Source organism: Triplophysa rosa, linkage group LG18 (assembly GCF_024868665.1).
Source record: "Triplophysa rosa linkage group LG18, Trosa_1v2, whole genome shotgun sequence".
Lineage (NCBI taxonomy): Eukaryota > Metazoa > Chordata > Actinopteri > Cypriniformes > Nemacheilidae > Triplophysa > Triplophysa rosa.
The window spans coordinates 9,436,639-9,458,537 of record NC_079907.1 but is presented as its reverse complement, the minus strand read 5'-3'; the positions used below and the strand labels follow the sequence as shown (position 1 = coordinate 9,458,537).

General features: G+C 38.6%; 3 protein-coding genes across 8 annotated transcripts; 2 read left to right on the top strand and 1 right to left on the bottom strand.

Annotated features, from left to right (window-relative positions):
• Positions 1 to 1,363: 1,363 nt before the first annotated feature.
• Positions 1,364 to 5,849, top strand: msl1b (MSL complex subunit 1b). Its single transcript, XM_057359200.1, has 9 exons — positions 1,364 to 1,472; positions 2,094 to 2,843; positions 2,956 to 3,134; positions 3,248 to 3,543; positions 3,621 to 3,685; positions 3,817 to 3,884; positions 4,285 to 4,412; positions 4,524 to 4,596; positions 4,734 to 5,849. Exons 2-9 carry the CDS (start codon positions 2,214 to 2,216, stop codon positions 4,822 to 4,824), a joined length of 1,530 nt encoding a protein of 509 aa, XP_057215183.1. The 5' UTR covers positions 1,364 to 1,472; positions 2,094 to 2,213; the 3' UTR covers positions 4,825 to 5,849.
• A 186-nt stretch (positions 5,850 to 6,035) lies between these two features.
• On the bottom strand, positions 6,036 to 8,663 carry chmp2a (charged multivesicular body protein 2A). Its single transcript, XM_057359202.1, has 6 exons — positions 8,491 to 8,663; positions 7,697 to 7,864; positions 7,404 to 7,583; positions 7,189 to 7,319; positions 7,043 to 7,104; positions 6,036 to 6,951 (listed from the first exon to the last, which is right to left on the bottom strand). The coding sequence occupies exons 2-6, from the start codon at positions 7,862 to 7,864 to the stop codon at positions 6,830 to 6,832; spliced, it is 663 nt and encodes a 220-aa protein (XP_057215185.1). The 5' UTR covers positions 8,491 to 8,663; the 3' UTR covers positions 6,036 to 6,829.
• A 644-nt stretch (positions 8,664 to 9,307) lies between these two features.
• fbrs (fibrosin) lies at positions 9,308 to 21,324 on the top strand. Of its 6 annotated transcripts, none has more exons than XM_057359077.1 (19): positions 9,308 to 9,721; positions 10,868 to 11,471; positions 11,695 to 11,886; positions 13,571 to 13,603; positions 13,720 to 13,749; positions 13,847 to 13,892; positions 14,147 to 14,501; positions 14,618 to 14,832; positions 14,989 to 15,203; positions 15,288 to 15,338; positions 15,919 to 16,014; positions 17,132 to 17,215; positions 17,408 to 17,443; positions 17,531 to 17,602; positions 17,712 to 17,868; positions 18,171 to 18,251; positions 18,438 to 18,521; positions 18,679 to 18,886; positions 18,978 to 21,324. In XM_057359077.1, the coding sequence occupies exons 2-19, from the start codon at positions 11,172 to 11,174 to the stop codon at positions 20,518 to 20,520; spliced, it is 3,798 nt and encodes a 1,265-aa protein (XP_057215060.1). In that variant the 5' UTR covers positions 9,308 to 9,721; positions 10,868 to 11,171; the 3' UTR covers positions 20,521 to 21,324. The 6 variants fall into 6 exon arrangements, with proteins under 6 accessions (XP_057215060.1, XP_057215061.1, XP_057215062.1 ...); XM_057359078.1 differs by having other exon boundaries at positions 14,144 to 14,492; XM_057359079.1 differs by having other exon boundaries at positions 14,144 to 14,501; positions 17,147 to 17,215.
• Positions 21,325 to 21,899: the final 575 nt, after the last annotated feature.

The following is a 21,899-nucleotide window of genomic DNA, read 5'->3' as shown; positions in this document are numbered from 1 at the left end:
TTAAGAGATACAGTAACACTTATCTCAAGGTATCTCTATCCAACAAGCATGTACAATAGCCATTTAACCCATATTTATTTAGTGTTCATGTATTAATTTATTTTATTACACTTTATTATTTAATTTATTTACTTTTAATACTTTTACCCTTTCCATATTACACTCACCTACACAGGACTCTGGATATCTTATCTCGTTATTGTATGCAATCAAATTTATTATTATGATTATGATAATGATGATTGGTGTTTCAATAGTATTTAACTCTCTTAAAGCTCATTTGGATTCTTTTTTTTTCATTTTTGGGTGAACTATCCCTTTAAGAATCCATATTACAGAAATTACATCATATTAGAAAAAATAAAATGGTAGTCAACGGTAAGCCAGAACTGTTTTCTTTCCCTAATTCTTCAAAATATCTTATTTTGTGTCTAACAGAACAACAAATTATACATTTATTTTTCTACTATGGTAGTTCATGATTACCCAGAACTGTCAGTTGCACACATTCTTCCAAATATATTTCTTTGTGTTCAACAGAACAAAGAAATGTATACAGGGTTGGAACAACTTGAGGGTGAACTTTCAGACTAGTATGCAGCGACCTGTGCAGGCAAGACGATATTTAACAGGTTTTAATACTTAAAGGTGGCAATATAAATATTCCCTATATCAATATTTTAATTATTTTAAATTAATAAAAAATAGTTCCTTGTTTGTTACTTATCACATGGTAAGCTTAGAATGTCTGAACATTTCCATGGTTATCCAAAGGGGATAAAAAGCGTCAAGAAATCCAGCATGACAAAATCAGCGGTACTACATCGCCCCCTTTTGGTAAAACCACGTACGCACACGAGGGCTTGGAATATCACATTTGGTCTAAATGCAGCTCCGTAGTACTAACAATATATAAACCCAACATATAAATTACAAAATTATAGTCAGTAATAAGATCCATTCTCAGAAATCTGTGGATATAATTCATTTTTTTGGTCCTTTGACATTTTTTTTTCACTAAATCCCAGTTGCTTTGAACGCACGCACGCGATGGGGCATGTTTGTTATATTAAAATCTAGAGTGTCATTTCAGTCTAAATATGCTTATATGCTGCGGATATAACTCATGTCCAAAACGTACTATGGTGAGAAACGTCACCGGGAATGATGTTGAAAGGATCCTTCGCAACCTGTGCACGGTGTGATTCGTATTTTACCTCCGTCACACTACTGTTCCCATGTCAGCAGTATCCTCTTCAGTTTTTCAATTCTAAAGCCATATGGGGCAATTCTCGTACATAATAAAATGCAATAAGTACATGTACCTTTTCCGTACCTAAAAAATGCTTTCAGCACGCTGAATGTAAACATGTACGCGTGGCGCATGCGTGCTGCTGGCTTTGAACGCAATCGTATGTTGGTGTGCAGAGGATCCGGTGTGAAAATGGGCGACATACATCAATAAAAGTGAAGTATGAGGTTTATTTGACACATATTTTGGTAAATTGTTAGCTTTTCTACTTGGAAAAAGTGAAACAATATGACATATTGTGTAAAGTCGATCTAAAGGCGCTGTGCTTTTGGAAAGGGTTTATATTTTGTTAGCTCGTTTGCTAAAAGTGGCTAGCTAGCATTGAGACTCAAAATGGAGGCGCGTTATTTATTACTAGCTGAGTGAAATCCGTAATAATACATCTTAAACACACATTTATCTTGAACTTGTGCATTGCATAGTTTGTGAAGTATATGCTCAATTAGTTATGTTAGTAGATTTGATGTATAAGTGTCTGCTCGATGGCTAGCTAAGTAAAACCTGCACCGATGGTTTTTGAACGTGCAATTGGCTTCTAGCATAAGCAACTTGTTAAGTCCCGTACAAGAAACTATTTAGTTCTAAATGACGTTTGTTTATGCACTGATTTTACTTTACTTTACTTTAATAAAGGAAGAAATATCCTAATAAGATGACCCTTAATTCTCTGTAATCTTTACATTTCCTCTGCGTTCAAGGGGATTTTAAAGCAATACTTGACATTATTTGTCTTCATACAGTTTATTGTTAATAGGATAATAAATGTTTTGTTTTGTTCCAGGTACAGGTTTGAAGACACCAGTCCATTAACTCTTCAAATGAGCAACCGAAGAGCAACAAGTTTATGTGATATTAAACCCTTTTGGAACCATGGTTTATATAGTAGAGGTTGTTCTTAACCATGAGCATGCGAGCCAACTGCTTTTCTAAAGTGGGATTATACTCGAACAACCTTGACCTCAGTCCATCAAAAACAAGACACAGAGTGAGTGTCCGAAGAGTTTCCTCTGTCTCCGGGCTACGGGATGATGTTGATGAAACTCCCAAGAACACCAAACAACATCTGATCTTGGACCGAAGTCTTAGAGGGAAGGTTGAACGCGCTTCGTTGCCTGTAAAGCACGGCAGAGCGTTAGCCGAAGCTTCAGAGGCTGGCTCTGAGGGCACAGTAACACTGTCCTCTCAAGCTAAACAAATGGGGGGTGAAGGCACCCCTGTAAAAAGTAAAACTCCTCTCGGACAGACCAATACTATTGACAATAAACCAGAGTTTGTATCGATGAATTCACATAGTAATTCCAGGGACCCTGTGGGGGAGAAAGGTGTAAAAGGGTTTGAAAATATGGGGACGTCACACGATCACACGGATGGTAAAAGAACAAATATGAAGAAGATTGTGGGTCATCCTCACTCACAAGCCACTTGCCTTAAACAACTCCTTCTACTTCAGCTGGATTTAATAGAACAACAACAGCAACAGCTGCAGACTAAGGACAAGGAAATAGATGAACTAAAATCAGACCGAGACACGGTATGTGCGATTTATGATTAACCTGTGGGATGTTGAATACCTGTTGTATTCAAAGGCGAGTGTTTTAAATTAGTTTTCTCGTGTTGTGTCTATTTGTCCTGCATTTAAACAGTTGCTTGCCCGTATTGAGAGGATGGAACGGCGGTTGCAGTTGTCAAGTAAGGAACCGCGCGACAAGAGGCTCTTTCAGCCGTTAGAGAGATGGGTCCCGGACACGGAGGACTTTTGGGAGTCAGATGTGGGGGACAGCCCGCAGACTGAGGCATCTGCAAGCGGCAAGGTGCAAAAGAGGTAACAAATGGGAAATTCTCCAGTCAGTCAACCTCTCCTGTTATTCTTCAATGACCGTTCTCTCTTCTTGTGGCTTCTACTTGACTTATGTGACCTGTAAATATTCTGTCTAGGAAGTTCAACTTCTTAGACAATAAGATGCAGAGGTCAAGGGGTAAGGCCTCGCGACTGACCCCCAAAAAATTAGACACGGGCGAGAAATCGCCATGTCAGCATGACCTGCGAAACAAGGAGACCCCAGAGAAAACTAACACTGCGAAATCGTCCGGGCAGAAGGAGGAAAAAGACAAAGAGGAAGCTGAAGGTCCATACATGACAACTTCTGAGGTGTACCTGTGCTGCTGTCAACAGCCTCCAGCCTCTCCATTACTGGAATCTCCCGTAAAGAAAGAGGAAGAGGAAGTTGCAAGTAAGTGTTTGGCTCAGATTTATGACTTCAGTCGTAAACATGATTCACAAATTCTAATGGTGAAAATATTGTTACAGTCCCATCATGGCGGGAAAATATCGTGGATCCATTGCTAGAGGAGGATGCTGTCGACATCCCTGAGGTGAGAATAATTAAATCATGCCCCATATATGTCTTCCACAAGTATATTTAGGCATTTATCAGACACTTATCCAAAGTGATTTAAACATTTTGAGAAATGTCACTGTTACCCAGTGTTGTTTTATTCTGCAGAATCTCGATGACAATGTTTTTCTGAAACGGCATGCAAAGTTAGAATTGGACGAGAAGAGACGAAAAAGGTGAGAATTTTGAGTTACATTCCAAATGTAGACATTTCTCCCCAGTGTGTGCACAGGGTTATGTACTTAAAAAACTTTTACTGAGCCTATGAAAAGTGACAGTTACTAAATTATTATTATTTATTAATATTATAAATATTATTACTAATTATTAGGATAAGTTTGTTTTTGTTTGTTACCACCTTTCAACCAACATTAGCTAATTCAATTTAGGCCAATTGTTTTACTAATCATTTTGTGGGGAAAATTTGTTGGGGGCTATATGGGTGTATTAATATTTAAATAAAAGTGAATATTTTACAATATCTGTGCGCAGTTGAGAGCCACCTACAAAAACACCAACCTTTTAAAGGCTCTTCATTAGTTTACTCTCATGGTTTATTTATCTTATTTCTGCCAGGTGGGACATTCAAAGAATACGTGAGCAGCGCGTGCTTCAAAGACTACAGCAGCGCACGGAGAAGAAAAAGGTTACTGTTCAGGAGACCAAGCCTGAGGTGTCCTCCTTTTATCCTGATCCAGAGAGTGGTACGACCCTTCAACGCTTGCATTTTTTTACATGCTGTTCTGTTTTAATTTCATTTATGAACAAGTAAAGCAGTTTCTGTTATTGTTCTGTTTACTTTATCTTATTTACAGTGGAGTATATTGAAGTCACGCCCCATCTGCCTGTTGTGGCCTTTGGTCAGCCTTTGCCCAATTTGCCTGCACAGTAAGATTAGTTTACCTTCTTTAAATCTTCTACATTAAATTTTATATTGACTGTTTTTTTAAGTGATAACTTATGTAAGCATTGATTCGTATCCACATTAGAAGGTACATTGATTATGTGCTTGTATTTATTTTCAGGAACTTTGAGCTGCCGTGGATTGAGGAAAAAAGCAAATGTCGCAGTGAAAATCCGAAGAAACAAACTCCCCATAGGTCCTGTCGGAAATGAGCTGCAGAGATTCAGAGAGCACGTCCGGATTGAGTGCTAGACATGAAGAAGCGATGGATCGTGACCATTAGAACGTAAAAAAGCCAGAACGGTTAGGGGTGCTGAGTCGAGGCTGGCAGGACTACAGCTGTGTTGCTGTCACAAGAAGGCATCCACTGCCATGCTAACTGCTATTTGACACACGATACATGTGTGGCCTTGATTTAATCCTGAATCTTTAGTCTTGTTCTGTGTACTTTCACTGAGGAAAAATGATTTGGATTATTGCAGACTGCTGAAAATAATGCTTTAATATGCATTAAAGTGTGGTGATGGAGTATTGATGCACATTTGCATGTGAGCTCTCAAAATATTTGTGTTGAGAATGGCTTTAATAAGCTTGTTTTGTTAGAAATGTATGCATGAATGTCTTGGTAATCCTATGATTAAAAATTCATATTTTTGCAAGCATAACATAGACATTGAGGCAGATAGGGCAGAATTAGGATGTGGATGCTGACCAATATAGAAGTTTAAAGGTTTAAGGACAATGCCCTTGACATTTTTTTTTTGGATCAATAAGTTGTTCTTGATGTATCCCAAATTTCATTAAATCTACTCATCCTTTTTCTTTAAGCCTCATTCATGCCCGAAGGTGTTGATAGTCTTGCTAGTTTACAAATTTTGGTATACTGTATGCCTCACGGGATTCATTTCAGGGCCTTTTGTGTTATATGTCCTAATAGTATTTCTTTTCAATTGTAAACCCATAACCAGATTTTGTGTGTGTGTGTGTGTGTGTGTAAATGTCTTGATCTTGTTAGTACCACAGTCGTTGAGTCGTCACTTTTTCATGAATGTGTACAACTGGACCTTTTGTAAATAGTTTTAATTTCACACATTAGCTGTAAATAAAGAAAATATTGCTGTTATTTTTTTATTTAATGTCAGAATGTTGTAAGTCCAGTATAGATATATGTATAGATATATTGATAGCATTATTTACGAAAGAAGTTTTGTTTTTCAAAAATAAAACAATACAAGGATTTCATAGTTGTTGTTTTTCTATGTTCTTGGTGTATGTGGTATTATAAAGATGGGGACAGAATTTTTAAATCAGTAATTTTATGATTTGAATAATTAACACTGGTGTTAGCTCTTCTAGTACTAAATACAATACACAGTAACTTAACTACTCGCAACACAAAAAAATTAATTCCCACAGTCAATCATTCTTTTAATTGTGAAAAATATTTATTAAACCAAAAAGTAACACGCTAAGTAAAATATCTATATGACTACCACCTCTTTGGATTTATGAGATAAATTCATTGTTTTGTAACACTCTGTAAGTCTTTATATAATTTTGTGGGAAATGTTTTTTAGGAGTTATTGTGGGATATTTTACAGTTTGATGTACAAGTCTGTGTGTAGGACTTAAGATTTAATCACTTTTAGAAAGAAATATATAAACCACCACATTTATTATACAGGGTCATATGCCATTAAAAGATCATGACAGTATAATAGCAAAAGTATTTCAAAGAGAGCATATATAATATATATGGACAGATTGGAAAACTGGTGAATCGATTTTGAATTTTTTTATCAAAGTTCAGTATCACAACACACATTTATACCCAAGAGATGTGTGATAAATCAGTTTTCATAGTAATGAAATATTTAGTGTTAGTTTATTCTCCAAAAAAAGTAAAACCTTTCATTTCTGGATAACAGATTCTTTGATCACCTTTGGAAAGGATTTGTCTAAACAGAAACTTCAAAATCAGTCTGATGTATTGCATTTTCATTTGGGTTACATGTTTTGCAGAATAACAATTATACAACACATCCTAAAAGGTGACAGAAAAAAGAGACGCATATAAGCATCAAAAATCTTGAGAAAAAAATATGACGGCATCCATAAAATGTGTTGTACCACCTCTTTTCTTTGCATCAGTCTAAATTTCAGTAAAGCACGCTTTCGATAAACTGTGTCAAAACTTTACTTAAAGTCTCTAAATTCTCAGTCTCTTCTGAGGTTATTCAGCCTCTCCTCCAGGTCGGCATCAGCATCTGCCAGTGTGGCCTGTGGTTCAGCTTTCTTTCCAGCTGCGACCGAAAGACTTCCTCCAGTAACAGGCAGGTCTGTTCAAATTCATTGACAAAGACAATATGTGAACATCTTGAGAATTACAATCATATTGGTACATATGTAACTGTGGTACTTTTTTCTTACTTGAAAGTTCATCGGACAGATTCAGACCCAGCTCATCCAAAACTTGAGAAACCACAGCATCGCTACATTCAGAACAAAAGAATGAATATCATGAGAGTGCTGTTAGACAGAAATCTCTTTTTAGAGCCTATATAAATAGTTCTCACCTCTCCTCTTCATCGTCTTCATCTCCCATTGCATCATCGATTGCATCATTCATCATCTCCTCCTTCATGTCCATAATTTCACTTTGGCGTTCAAACTCCATCATTATCTTCTGAATCTGTGGCAACTTCAACTAGAATGAGATAAAAGGACTTAACCTGCTGTTTTCTGTTTACATAAAAAACAAAGATATTTACTACTAATATAGAAGTTATACCTGTCTGTTCATGGTGGCCATAGCTTTGGTGACTCCTTTCATGGCCTGTGCCATGCTGTTGTTTGATTTGAGCGTTTGGATTTTAAGGCTAACAGCTTGAATATTGGCTCGCATCATGATGAATTTCTTTACGTACCGTCTTGTGCGAACCAAGTCCTTAGCCATAATCTTAACAGCATCCTGTCACAAAAAATAACAGATTATTTACCCTTCATTAGGACTATTATTTATAAGTTAACTAAAGATTTTCACTAAGCAAAAACTGCACTGTACTGTAACTCTGCTGTACCTACCATCTGTCCTTGCTTGGCCATTTTTTTAATGTCAGCAATTATTTTCTTTTCCTGTTGCTCCAGTCTCTGGCGTTCTCTGTCTAGATCTCTCATGGCTCGATTTAGTGCTCTTTGATTCTGTCTGAGCATCTCCTCTGGAGTCTTCCTTTTTCCAAACAGAAACTCCATCTGACAAGACCAAATGAGAACTCATTTAGAATAGATTTTCAAATGTTTATCTTTAAAAAAAAGTTTTCAGAAGTGTTCAGGCTGTGTAAAAAGTTGTATCATATACAAGGAGACAATATATTTTCGGAGTCTATTTTTAATACTAAAGAAAGATTAATCACAGGAATGGAATTTAGATTCTCACAGGTGATCTCATGACTGACATTTGCTATGACATCATTCTTTACAGTATGCCATAATAGCAATCCTAAATCAACAAAAAGTGATTAGAGCTATTCTCAATGGAACTGTTTTATACACCCCATAAAGCAAGTGACATTAGTCTTTATGTAAACTGTTCAATTTAAGATTGTAAGTTACAATTTTGAGCGCCGCCCCTCATTACAATTTTTGAGACAGTTAACGTTACAATGAATCAGACCATTTAGCATTGAAACAAACTCGACAGGATTATCATTTATATCCTAAAAGATTACACATTGAATGTTACCTATCCTTTCACAAACCTAATGTAAGTCATACCCTAAGAAATAAAAGTAATGAGCTCATTTAACGTGAACTAAAATTAGATCAGCAAAAGAAAGAAAGCTGTGAGGCCTCTGCCCCCACGGCACTCTTGGCTTTACCTTTTCCTTTTCTTGATGTAGAAAATGTCCAGCAGAAATATCAGCGGCTGAAGAGACAAACTATTATGCCGCCGACTGTTTTTTCTACTGCTTATTTAAAGTTACTGTCGATCTACCCGATTGTTTTCCTCACTCCAACTTCCGCATCTGAATGTCAATACTTCCTTTGTATAGGTCTACGTCACAGGATATGCGTCATAAAACACATTTTCCATAAATCCAAAATGAAAATGTTATATTTAACAATAGGGAAATAACATTTTATATTCTATAGTAAGTTACATTAATGAAATATTTTAAGAATAAATAAATTGAAGCTTTATCCTGAACAACACAAAAAGGGCTATCAAGTCGTAAAGTTATCAGGACTATTTATTTCTACAATGATTTTACATCTAGTTCTAATTTTTGTACAATGAAGTTCACTATATTGTTATACTCTATTTTCCTATTTATTAATTTATTTGTTTGTTTATTTTTCTTTTATTTTTGCATATTGTTGTATTATTTATATTGCGGGATACATTTTTATATTTGTTATATTTTGTATGCAATACTAGTATACTAATTATACTGTTTTGCGATACTACTAAGACAACGACAACACAAACCACTGAACATAGATTGAATATAAAATATATTTTTGTGTGTGTGTGAGTGTGTGTGTGTGTGTGTGTGTGTGTGTGTGTGTATATATATATATATAGTAAAACATAGATGGTAAACACACTATCGCTGTAATGTTGTGCGTTTAGGGTTAGGGGTTATCTGAAACAGCAGATGGCAGTACTGTTGTCGCATTCAGTATTGACTGCCTGTGAATAATCAACAGAGGAAGAAAACCCGACAGAAGCACACAATGCAGTTTGACTGCTACGGGTTATCCGCCCAGGCTTCATGGATGTCTCTAATAACAAGAAGAAATTAATGTATTCTAATTTGACGATCGGGGCGAAAAGTAAGCTCTTATAAAACTATTTCAACGTTTCGTTTGAGGGAAAGCAAGCTTGTGCTGCTGAGACCGGCGAAATCTCCGGCTTTACCAGACTGAGTGGCTCACACAACGGGCCGCGGAAGGAGGTGCCCGGCCGGCGCTGACGGAGTAGCGCTTAACATCCCTGACGGCGCAACTCCAGCCCGAGGCTTCGAGGGCCGTTTTATATTATTATCGTTTTAAATGGAGGCTTGGACGAAAGCAGAAGGGAAAATGGCCCTCTGTAGTGCTCGAGTGGTGGGTGTGATTGGCAATTTAGTTGTTTTTATTCATGCCTATGCCTTTTAGGCATTGTTAGAAAAACAAGAACGGGTGGGTTTGTTTTGTGGAAGAAGAGTCAAAATGCGCTTTATACGGGGTTATTAAAACCCGTCGCACAGTCTTGTTCTCTTTTTTCCTTATCTGCTCGTCTAAGATAGCTAACGGGCTAGTGTGAGCTTTATAAATAGCATTCTTTTTTTTTTAGCATTTGTAAACAGTTTTGGTTTGAGGGTTGTGCGAGATTTGACGGTTAGATTAATGCCCTAAAATGAAAGAAATAGTTAATTTCCTTCTCTTTGAAAGGTGGGGTGTCAACGAAGTACAGGCTTAATGATTAACGTTAGCTTGTTTTATTAGAATCGTAAGTTGTATATTAGCAAACACATTTCGATTGCTACACAGATGTTTTACAATATAAATAATGACTTTGACTGGGGATGATCGATATTTGTTATTAGTTATGTGGTAAATGTAGCACCAAATACGTTGTAGATAGTGTTGCCTCGCCTAGTTGTTTACACCGGATAAATCGTCATTATAAGTGACAGTATTTGAATAACATTTTACGTACTGTCATTTAAAGTACGGTAATCCGAAATATTACTCTGCATATTTCTTGTTTGTTTAGAAACGAGCGTAATCCGTGATCCTAGCAAGGTTAGCTAACTAGCAAGCTAACAACGTCAGGTGAAAGGCTAGCTAACCGAGAACACGATTTTCATGCCTATTAACCGATTTGTTAAATGATTTACACCCAGAACAGGCTAAAATTTATTCGTTTAGAAAGGTTGTCATATCGGACTTTATTTGTACCCATCGTCCAACGTTTAGCATTTACTCGCCTTTCACAAACGAAAACTCAGCCCCAACTTGAGAGGTAAGGTTACCATGTCTGTCGACATATTCTCTTTCATGGTAGTGCACGTCTTGCACGTATGCATTGCTCACATTAGCTGTTGAATTTTACTTATACATTTTAGACTTGTTTCAGTCGTTTATAATCTCGTGTGGTTCACTTACAACAGCCAGTGCATGTTTTCTTACTTGGCACACCAGCCATTGAGTTGGTCTTTAAAAGCCTGCACTGACTGCGCAACTGATGTGTGCTTTTTTCTTCCCCAGATGAATGTGACAATGTCTTGACAGAAAGAAAATTACTTGAATATCTAGAAGCATTCATAATCGGTGTGTTGTTGGATAAAACGGGCCCAGACATGACTGTACTCGTACTGCGGTGTGCTCCCACCTTCATGCCTCCACTAAACTCTATTAAATTATAAGACAGCAAAAATAAATCGCATTTCCATCCCACAACACTGGTCCTGGGCGTGTTCCTTTTTATTAATAATAGTTGTAAACTGTCTCAAGCCGAACCAGGGTTTATTTTCTAAGTGCCTTTGTGTGGACATTGGTGCGGTGCTTTGACATGGACGGTCCCAGTCGAAGCGGTGGGTTCAGGCAGAGCCGTCGCTCCCGCTCCCAACGTGACAGAGAGCGGCGGAGGAGGAGAGCGGATCTTGCTGAGCCCTCGTCGCCATCCTCTGCCTCGGACCAGGAGCTCTGCAGACGAGACTCACTGCTTAGAGCCGGCGGAGAATGCAGACCCGGCTTCCACGGCGCGAGACACCGGCCTCCACGTCGGAGAAAGCGAGAATCCGTGTCGTGCGAGGAGGATATCATCGATGGCTTTTCCATAGCCAGCTTCATAAGCCTGGAGGCTTTGGAGGTAAAAATAATAATACAGTATAATATTACAAATCGATTAACACTTATAACAAAATTTGATGGTTAACATCTTTGTAAACATTTGAATGTTAAGTTAATAAACACGTGAACAGTAAGTTGAATAACATCACAGTTGAATAAGATGTTAATGGACATGCTTTTTAACTCGACCCACATGTGCTTCATTTGCCACTCTTAAACGTTTCAATGTGTTGCTTTGATAGATGGACTGTTCTCTGAAGCCACCAGAACGATCTAGCTTGTTAATGGGTAGAGGAAGCAAAAGGAAGAGGGGCCTGGATGAAAACGGAGGGCCTCTGTCAGAGCGGGAGGAAGGACCTCCTTCAACCTTCACCAACAGCTGGGAACAGCGCAGGAAAATCAAATCAAAACTGAGGAGAAAGGGAGAGGCTAAGGTCAGCACAACAGTTTCGCCACCCTTTTTTCTTGTGTCGCTCTTTGTATGTGATAACAAAACATCTTCCTTATAGTACGTACTTTTGTACGTATAATTAAGCTGCAAATTCACATAGTCACTGTTGATGTCTGGGACTGTTTAAATAATAAACACTAGGAAAAGGGCAAGTTAAAAGCAAAAATAGATTTGAATGGGGTTTTTCGCATCTTGCGACATTTTCGCATATTGGACATACGTGTCTGTATGTGTAAATAGTATATTGAGTTTATTTAACTGAATTCAAAAATAAAATGGAATCACTTGGAAGCACAGTGTCAGGTAGTTGTGAATGTCACAATTTCTCAGAGAAGGTGCGAACTGTGCAGAATTCAAACATGTTAATGTGCTCAAACAATATAATTATTGATTGTAAGAAGTAATGTGCATATAAATGTGATCTGTTACTTGACGGACAGGTTAGGGCTGTGTCATCGTGTGGTGGGACTTCCTGTGTCTGAATCACGTAGGGAGTTGTCTTATTTATATTTAACTGCCTCATAGTGGATATAGTGTGCCGACAGGTAGCCTAGTGAGTCTTGCTGGATCTTCTACATTCCTAACAGAATATAAGCAGGTGGGACAAAGTTTTGCAGTGTAAATGTACACTTTTGTATATAAAATGACCATGTGAAGCAATCTCTATTGAAATAATTTGACATTACTCTTGAATATGAAATTTGTGTTCTGTCAGGATAAATAAATTATTTGATTGGTCATTTTAATAGAGTTGATTAATACAGGACGATTATTGAGTGATGATGGTGTCATATTTTCATACCGGCAGTGTACTTTTTTTTGCACCACATGTATATGCTTCTTGTTATCATGGTACCTAGCGGGTTACTGACAGGATTTCAATGGGAAATACTGATTAAAAACATTCAGTCACCGATGCTGATATCTAGAGAGCATAGTGACCAATAAAATGCTGTTATATACAGTATATACTGTAGTTATACAATTCAAAGGAAGCAAAAATAGCTAAAACTAAAAGCTGTTTACACAAAGGCAAATTGAAAATATATTGCCTATAGTTAAATTCTGTGTATTTTTGGAACTCTTGCGTTGGGTTGCTAGCCATGCAAACACTGTTTTTTGGCCAATGCCGATTTTGTCAAAATTGTTAAATTTATCGGATTCTACAGCCTTCCTGATAGTTGTAACACTTGTATTTAAGGTATAGTGCACCCAAAATTGTCAGTTTGTCAGACTTTTTTTGTGACGCGCATTTTATTGGCGCGCAATTATCTGTACCTCCAAATTTGTCAATTCACACGTGAGCTTGATACACCAGAGAGTCATGCTTATGCTAGAACTTGACTTTGGTGAGTGTGTTTGACTGTTACTAGAAGTCAGTCTTTGGGTTAGAAGTTGTAGATATATTGAAATAGTCTTTTTTATTTTTGATTGAACTATTGCTCTAAGTGATTTTAAACCTTACAATTTAGACCAAGGGTTTTTTACTTGAGGGGTTAGTTGCAGCTGAACATTGGCTAATGTATTGGTCTTTGTATTCTATTGTCAGCCAAACCTTTTGCATAGTCAATATTTATATGTAGTATGTAATGTATATTAAGGTATGCATGTATAAAGTTTGTGTATGCATAATTGAATGTTATTTGAAACCCAAATTTGTGTTTCAGATGTCTGGGAATCACATGGAGACAGGTTACATTGTAAGTTATTTTTCCATTAAGGAACATCATCTTGCTGCCTATTTATTTAACTAATTTTTGTTATTAACGATTATACATGTATACATTAATTTTTATTCTTTATGTTGAACCCACAGTGTGACACAGAGAGTGAATCTGGAGATAAGGTAAAAATTATTCTTTGTCAACCTTTTAAATTGCTTTTGATCATTGTTATTTCTGTTGCTGTGTTTTATTTCTCAATATACTATTTACACTATTTAGGCTTCGGATAATATGGAGCCAGCGTTTATCATCCGCACAAGAGAAGGTAAATATCTTTTGCATGTTGCCAGATGCAGACATACTAGATCTGTTGATGGCACATCCTTGAGAGTCTTATTATTTGTTTAACATTGGATTCGTACACTTTTGAAATATGACATTGCTTTTGCGTGTGCTTGACCCTTACATTAAGGTGTTAGGAAAATATTTTCTATTAGCACAAAGTTTTAGTTTAAAGTTTTATCTTTAAGGCAGTAAAACTATTACAGTGAATACATTGTTGCGCTTTCTTCATAGCAGTTAACTCCAACATGACGGGCTCTGCGGCAGCCAACGGTTGCCCTCTCTTGCCCGCGAATAGCTCTCAACCCCTTCTGTCAGTCACACCTCGGGTCTCTGGTCTGGAGAGAAGTCAAGAGAGGAGTATGGAGCAGCCTTACCCTGAGCCCATCTCTACCTCATCCTCCCTTTCCAGCCTAACAGCCCATTCCACTGCCTCTGTGCCCACCTCACTTCCTGAACAGCGTAATGGAAATGCAGGTCCTCGTCACCGCCGTGATCAAAGCCCAACACAGCACAAACACAAGCCTTTCCTCCCTATGTTTGAAAAGTCACACTCGTTCTATACAATGGGAAGCAACAATAGGTCAGTAAGGTGATACATATTTTAATGTAATTCCCTCAGCTGTCATAAAATTATCATGCTGTACTGATGAAAATGTTCCTTATACAGTATTAGTCCATCTGGAAATAAACTTGGTTTTCTTGTAGGAGCAGTACCTCAGGCAAGCCTCCATCTTCTTCTGCCTCTTCATCATCAATTAGGCCACCTACACCTGCTACAAGCGTGTCCCTCAGCCGAGGGCCAGGGGGTGTGAGAACAGTACGACCTTCTTCTCGACCAAGTCCTGGTGCTGTCTTCACACAATCCCCCAGCCTTCCTCCACCTCCTCCTCTCCTGCAGGTGTCACCACACCGTTCGACAGGTAAGCGGAGCTACTTTAAAATATAAAAAATGCTGCCAACTGTACATGACTGTTTTCCACATAATTTACATGTTCTTTGGTTCTTCCGTCATTCTACGTTGTTCCTTTGCATTCCTTCAGAAAGTTGTAGTTCTGACTTTTATCTTTCATGAACAGATCCAGACCTGATCTGTCAGGACCTGACAGAATCTAATGCTACACCCGGAGGACCGTCTGTGTCAAGCTCAAGCTCTGGGACCTCCAGCAGATCCTCACAGGCCCAGGCATCCATTCCCACGATGGCCTACCAGTTCCATCAGCACAACCACCAGCACCAGCACACTCATACTCACCAACACTTCTTACATCCCACAGCAGCTGCACCTCCACTGGTGAGGAGTGGACTATAGGTCATGCATTGCTCATTTAAAAAACTTTGATATTTGATTGTTTCTTTTGTATTGGTTGTTTTTCAGTTTGATCAGGGCAAGTATCCGGGCAAGATAGAGGGGTTTTTTCGACACCCGGTAAGTTTTTGTGTATAGATATTCAGTTCAATTACAACTTTAGACTTAGCTGGTTCAGTGTAGCTAATCTTTCTATAAAACAAACCGTAGTATTTATCTAAATGTATCATCACGTTTGTAATGATAGTGACAAGACTATTTTGCTAAAATGTTATTTAATATGATTGTACAATATCATACTGCAATAACCTTTACTACAGTTCAAATGTAATTGACTTTAATAAGGGTGAAAGTGTATTGTTTGCTAAATTATGCTTTGTGACATTTTACAACTCTTCCTTCCTGTTTAGTCTTGGAGCTTTCTACCTGTTTCAGTTGTCCATAGTGCTTTAATTGTACAAAATACTCCGTACCATTAAAATAGGTCACATTTTCCTGTTTGCAAATGGTCTGAACTGTAAGTTTTAAACTGAAAACCTATCCAGTGCTTATGTAAAAAAACTAAATGCAGGATGAAATGGCTTTGCTGACCTAAAATGTAGCTGCTGGCAATTAAAAAAATTACACTCCGTTTAGCAGGGTGTTATCTCTGTAACATGCAATTGCATCAATTTCATAAATGTTTATTTCTCCTGTTAAGTTCTTTCCTCAGTACCCACCATCTGTGCCTGGAATACAGCCTGTTCATCCACCCACAGGACCTTTCAGTTCATTGGGGGGAGCTTTTCAGCCTAAGGTATATGTTGCTTTTCATTTGGTGTATGTTTTGAATATTGAAATCTGAAAGCACATTGTCCTGCCTATAAAAGAATATTTAAATAAGATGACAAGTGTTCTTAGATAGATTACACAGATGTAGACTTTAAGTTAGTAAAATTTTACTGTAGTATCATTTATTAATTTGGCAGTCTCTTTTATCCAAAGCGATTTACAAGTAGGAGAGCATATAACATTTTGTCAACACCCTAAACAGTAACTATAGTTTACAAGGCCATGTTACAAGGAGTATTACATCTGAAGCCAGCAAGGAAGAGAATGAACAACATGAAAGTTTGTTTTATATATTAGACATAAGACATAGACAGTTATTGGTTAGTCAAATAAATGCTGAACAGGTATGTCTTGAGTCTTTTTTTGAAAGTTGTCAAGGATGCTGCAGTTCGAGTGGAGGCTGGCAGTTCATTCCACCACAGGGGAACCAAATGAGTAAAGGTTTTTGCAAGCAATTTGGTGCCTCGTTGTGATGGAACAAGACCATTACACGAGACCATTTGTATATAATTTTGTCATCTTAAAAAGATCACTTGTCATTTTTGTTGATAATCCACAAACAATAGTGAGTTTTAGTTGTACATCCCAATTTCTACCCTTTGATTCAGAGAATTAAAAAGACCGTTTTAATGAAAATAATTGGTAACAAAGCTTACTTCCAGGTTGTGGGTTTGCAGTCTTATCTTTTACTTTACTCTCTTCATTGCTAACTGAAATATTATCTTCTATTGTTGGTGTTAGATATCGCATCATTCCAATGTGCTGCACAAATAGGTGGTTTTGATGTGAAAGATGTTTGCATTATTTAAGTATGCACAGTTGTGTTTGTGGTATTGCAGTAGGACACTGCGAGTTGAGTTTTTACATCATTGTTTTCATTAAAGGGTCTTTCTGGCCAGTATGTCTTGAGTGTTTACATAGTGGATCAAACTTCTTTTTCAAATTTGATTTTTGATGCTACTCAATTTTTCTTTTTCATTTATTGAAAGCCTGTGTTTGCCACCCAAGGGCCCACATTTTCTTTGTTTTTATTTTATGTCCTGGTCATGAAGTGGGTTACAATAGTGTGTTGTTATTGACAGCTTGTTATCCTTCAGGGAGCTGCTCCAGAGATGACTCCTGGTTTGGGAGTTGTACCTACCCATCTACAACCTAAAACTACAAGGGTAAAAGATGCCCCATCATACAGATTTTTATCATATGTCTGTTAAATTGATTATATTTCATCAATTCATTTGAGAAATACATACAGAGAATTAATTATTGAAAATGTATAGTATCTGCCATAAGCAAGTTCTTTGTAAATAGAAATTGCTGTTTGAATAATGTATAGTGTTTGTGTTTATTTGTGTCTCCAGCTAACAGACCCATTTGCACCTCCAAAAGTCAGTAATGTAAGTTATCCTTTATTTTGATGTTTGGTTATTCCGTTTATCTGTCTGTTACTCCATTATAATACTTTTTTGATTGTTCCTTTGCAGAAACCAGGAAAATGGTGTGCTATGCATGTCCGTGTGGCCTGGATGATATTAAGGCATCAAGAGAAAGTCAAGGTTGTGGCATGATTTGGTTTAAATTTGAAATATCCCTTGTTTTCATAAAAAAATACAAAACACACACACAATAGTGCCAGTCATAGTCACTCTTTTTGTCACCGTTTAGCTTATGCATGCTGATCCACAAAAGCTGGACTTCCGTGATGACCTGTTGCCTCGTCTACCTGGCCCTGGTATTGGAGGACTAGGAGGTCTAGGACCACTTGGTGCCCCGCTTGGCCCAACTCATGATCTTACAAGACCAGGCCTGTTTGCAGCTGCTGGTGCGTAACACTCCTTACTCTTTTTTTTCTTCTTACGTGTAGTTACTTTGCAGGTGACATAAGCCTATGATGGTTCTAAAACAGTACAATTATACAACTGAATTACTGTAAAATCATTGTATTTTTTTACTTCTCTCAAATATAATATATGGAATGTGAGGGGTTTTACAGCGCTACCTTGTTGTCATATTGCATTCTTAAAAAAACAATATAAAGCACAAACATGGCGAAATTTCAACACTCAATGGTAGTCCATTTATGGGTGTGAAAGCTTTTGTCTGTGTTGACCCATGTCTTCTCAGGTGGAGTCAATCCGTCCTCCACACCATTCATGCCTCCATCAACGCCCCACTCTTCATTCCTCAACCCAGCAGCACATCTGGGTAAGAGACTGATTCTGAGAATGTAGGGGCATTATAAGACAAAATGACCCATAGAGTCATGCTGGATGCTGCCTTTGTTCTTTTCTCCTGTATTTCTTTACATGCTAGCTAGCTTAAAGCATAAACATTTCCAGTCTGAAATGAAGCCACATTTCATGTCATTAAGGGACATTTGTCTTGTTCCAGACCCATATGTGCGCTCGCCCCCCTTTTCCTCGCTGGGAGCTCTGGGTTCTGGTGCCTTTGGGGGCTTAGGCAGTCCCACGATAGGTTTGTTGTGCTATTTTATTCATTAGAAATGCATATTAATCTATAGAAGAACTAACTTGTGTTTTGAATATATTTTTGATGACCATCCATTTAACTATTCACTTGATATTACAGCCTTCTCTCTGCCTCAACCTAAACGTTTTTGTTTGCCTTTTAGCTGCCAGTGTTTTTGGACATAAGGCTGAGTCCTCTGCAAGTGGGGTCGGAGGTTTAGGCAACCCCCACGATCCATGGAATCGTCTGCACGTTGCCCCTGCCTCCTTCCCTTCTGGATCCACTTGGGCCAAAGGACCAGAGAAAAGGGATGACAGAGGAAAGGCCCTGGAGAGAAGAGAACTGACTCATATAAAAGATGAAAAAGACAGGTATTATATTTTTATATTATGTTTTTGTTTTAGCATGCATATTCACAGAAGTGGATAATGTGTTGAATCTCATGACTTAATTTTTTCACAGAGACAATTTCTTGTATGGACGGCAGCCAGTGCGAATGTCTCCTGGTGTCCCTTCCCTCAAGCACCGCAGCAGCACCCCCAGTTCACACACGAATGGCTTGGGCCCACTGAGCGGAGGTGCATCTGAAAGCCGAGAGCGTGAGCGAGAAAGAGAGTCGGACAAGAGGCAACATTCTGCATCTAGAGCACAGACTTCGTCTTCCTCTGCAGCTCCGGAACGACCTCGATCTTCAACATCGTCTATCCTCACAACCTCTCCTCCCAGTGCCCCCTTAGCCCCCTCTCCTCTGGAGCTGTTTCACCGGCAGCCACCACACACTCTCAACACAGAATCCAGCCATTCTTCACAAAGAGAGAACAATAGACCAGCCTCTTCCTCTGCTAGTTCACTTCCAGTCAAGAAACCTGATCCGACCACTACGGTAACAAAACCTGCACTTGGTCTAAACTCTGGGTTGCTCCTTCCCCAATTCAAGGTCAAAGAGGAGCGTAAAGAGGAGCCTGAGCCGGTGCCCATCTCCTTACCACATCCTGCTGTACCTCAGCACAGCTTCGAACGACCTAGTACCAGACACCCCCACCATCAATCCACCCCTTCTTCAACCCTCTCACTGACTCCTACACCTAGCGGGCCTCTCCCTCCAACTCCACACAATCCACACAATCCACACAATCCACATAATCCACACAATCCACACAATCCACACAATCCCCATCATCACTTATCTCTCTTAGAACGTTCACGGGCTATCGAAGCCTATCTCGGGAGTGCTGGAGGATCAGCTGCACTGGTAATAGGTGCTGATCGGTTCCCACCACATCCACACGGTCCACCTCAAGGTCATTCCCAAGCCTCTCATAGCTTTCCCTGGGACCCTTGGAGGGATCTGGCTGCCCAACAACAGCAGCAGCAACGCAGGGATGTATTGACTCTGAGGTCAGATCCACACCTTTTGCTTCGCTCAGATCCACATATGTCTCGGTTGCTCCATCATCAACAGGTACAGCGCTATTTGGAGGCAGAGAGAGCTGCAGTAGCATCCAGCCCACACCATCAGCCAGTACCTACCTCTACATCATCTGCTTCTTCTGCAGCAAACAGACAAGAGTTTGCTTTGATGTCCCATCATTTTGAAGAGGAACAACGCGCTCAGATATTGCGGGAAGACTATGAGAGAACACGATACTTCGGGATGCATGCACACCTGTCCGCACCTCACCTTCCTGGCCCATCTCATGCTGCTCACCTAGAACAGCTTCATGCAGGGCTACTGGCTCACTCTCATCTCCACCCGGGCGGAGCATCCGCACCTTCACATCACCCTGGCCTCTACTCTAGACTCGGACCTCTGCATGCACACTCTCATTTACCTAATGGCATTCTGACTAAGAGCCCAGGTCTGATGGGGGCATTGTCAGTTGGGGCTCCACCTCCTCTTATTCCATCTGTGAACAGATCTTCTACTCCACCACGTGGCTCTAGACTTGGTGGGGCAGCAGACTTGGCCCTTTTTACCACACATAAAGATGGGGAGTCCAGATAGTACTAGGTAAAGCACTAGGTTAAGCTTAAGGAGTTGAAGTAGAACTGTGCTAAAGAAACCACTTCTCCTGTGGAAAGGTTTTGCAAGGACACTCGTAAAAGAGCTAAGCTTCGAATGACCATACTCAAGTGTTTTGAAACGACCTGGGGAGAACGGAGAGACTTCCCAGGGATGTTTGATATATTTATCCACTGTGCATTTGTTGGTGCAATTAAGGTACTCTCTTGCTGTGCCCTGGTTTATCTAGGGGTTTCATTTCTGAAAGGCCTGTGGATGTTCAAAGACTACACGTTACTGGTAATAAAATGAAAACTGGCTTTCTTGAAGAGTGATGGATCAAGAATCGTGTTCAGATATACAGTTTTCATTTTTACAAATCACTAGAGACCTGTTTCTCTAAGTGAACTACTGTAGAGTTATGGTCCTGATCTTTGCGTTTGAAGAGAAATCAGACCCTGACTGAAATAGTCAAGTACTTCTCATTGTGTGAATCTGCACTGTTGGGAAATGTATGAATTTGAAGAAACACCAGTCATCATGGTTTTAAATATTCAAGTCAACCTTCAGGCATCTTCCATGAACAACAGAATGATCTTAAGATTTATTTTATTCGTTCAAAAAAGTTATTATGAACTGTACATCTTGTCGGATAATATTTTAAAATTTTAAGGGAAAGAACTGTCTCCCATTCATTAGTCTGATTCTGTAAAGGAGCTGGGTCAGAATATAGTAGAATAGTGATATTGCTTTTGTAATAATTATTGTTAACATTAATTAACTTCCATAATAAATATATTCACTGTTTGTTATAATGTCATGTTTCAGGTCTCACCAAATGCACTCCTTTGTTGAAATGAGTCAGTGATGATTATTGTCCAGCAAAGCACTACAGTGATGTTGCTCCAATATACTGGTTATGTTAATATCAATGTACAAGGATGTAACAAAGCCAGCCTCTACAGTGCAGAGAATTGAATATATTTATATTTTGGGGAGGTGTGTGTTTTTAATGTTTTATTTACAGTTATATCGTATGGAAGTCTTCAGGAAAACAAACATCATCCAAACATACAACACAGTGAAACGGGCATCTATGGACTGGATGACAGGAATGCACGTCTTGTACTTGCAGTTAAATGGGATTAAAAGGACTCTTGGGCAGAGATACAGGATATTCTGGATTAATTATTTCAGCAAAAACAATTTTATACATTTTAAATATGTCCCATTCCCCTTGAAAAGAAAACAGATTAATTATTAAACAAATGGTTGGTTATTTACAAGTGTGTAAGTGTATTGATTCATTGCGCAGGTTGTTCACCCATGAAGTATCTTCTGTATTATAAATCATTACTTAAATTTAGAAAAGTAATTATGCA

Coding starts and splice junctions, on each gene's coding strand:
- msl1b (XM_057359200.1), top strand. CDS start 2,214: ATGAGCATGCGAGCCAACTGCTTTTCTAAAGTGGGATTATACTCGAAC. Junction 3,686..3,816: donor ATGCTGTCGACATCCCTGAG/GTGAGAATAATT, acceptor TTTATTCTGCAG/AATCTCGATGACAATGTTTT. Junction 3,885..4,284: donor GACGAGAAGAGACGAAAAAG/GTGAGAATTTTG, acceptor TATTTCTGCCAG/GTGGGACATTCAAAGAATAC.
- chmp2a (XM_057359202.1), bottom strand. CDS start 7,864: ATGGAGTTTCTGTTTGGAAAAAGGAAGACTCCAGAGGAGATGCTCAGA. Junction 7,584..7,696: donor TGGCCAAGCAAGGACAGATG/GTAGGTACAGCA, acceptor TTTTTGTGACAG/GATGCTGTTAAGATTATGGC. Junction 6,952..7,042: donor TCTGTCCGATGAACTTTCAA/GTAAGAAAAAAG, acceptor GAATTTGAACAG/ACCTGCCTGTTACTGGAGGA.
- fbrs (XM_057359075.1), top strand. CDS start 11,172: ATGGACGGTCCCAGTCGAAGCGGTGGGTTCAGGCAGAGCCGTCGCTCC. Junction 11,472..11,694: donor TAAGCCTGGAGGCTTTGGAG/GTAAAAATAATA, acceptor TTGCTTTGATAG/ATGGACTGTTCTCTGAAGCC. Junction 14,502..14,617: donor AGCAACAATAGGTCAGTAAG/GTGATACATATT, acceptor GTTTTCTTGTAG/GAGCAGTACCTCAGGCAAGC.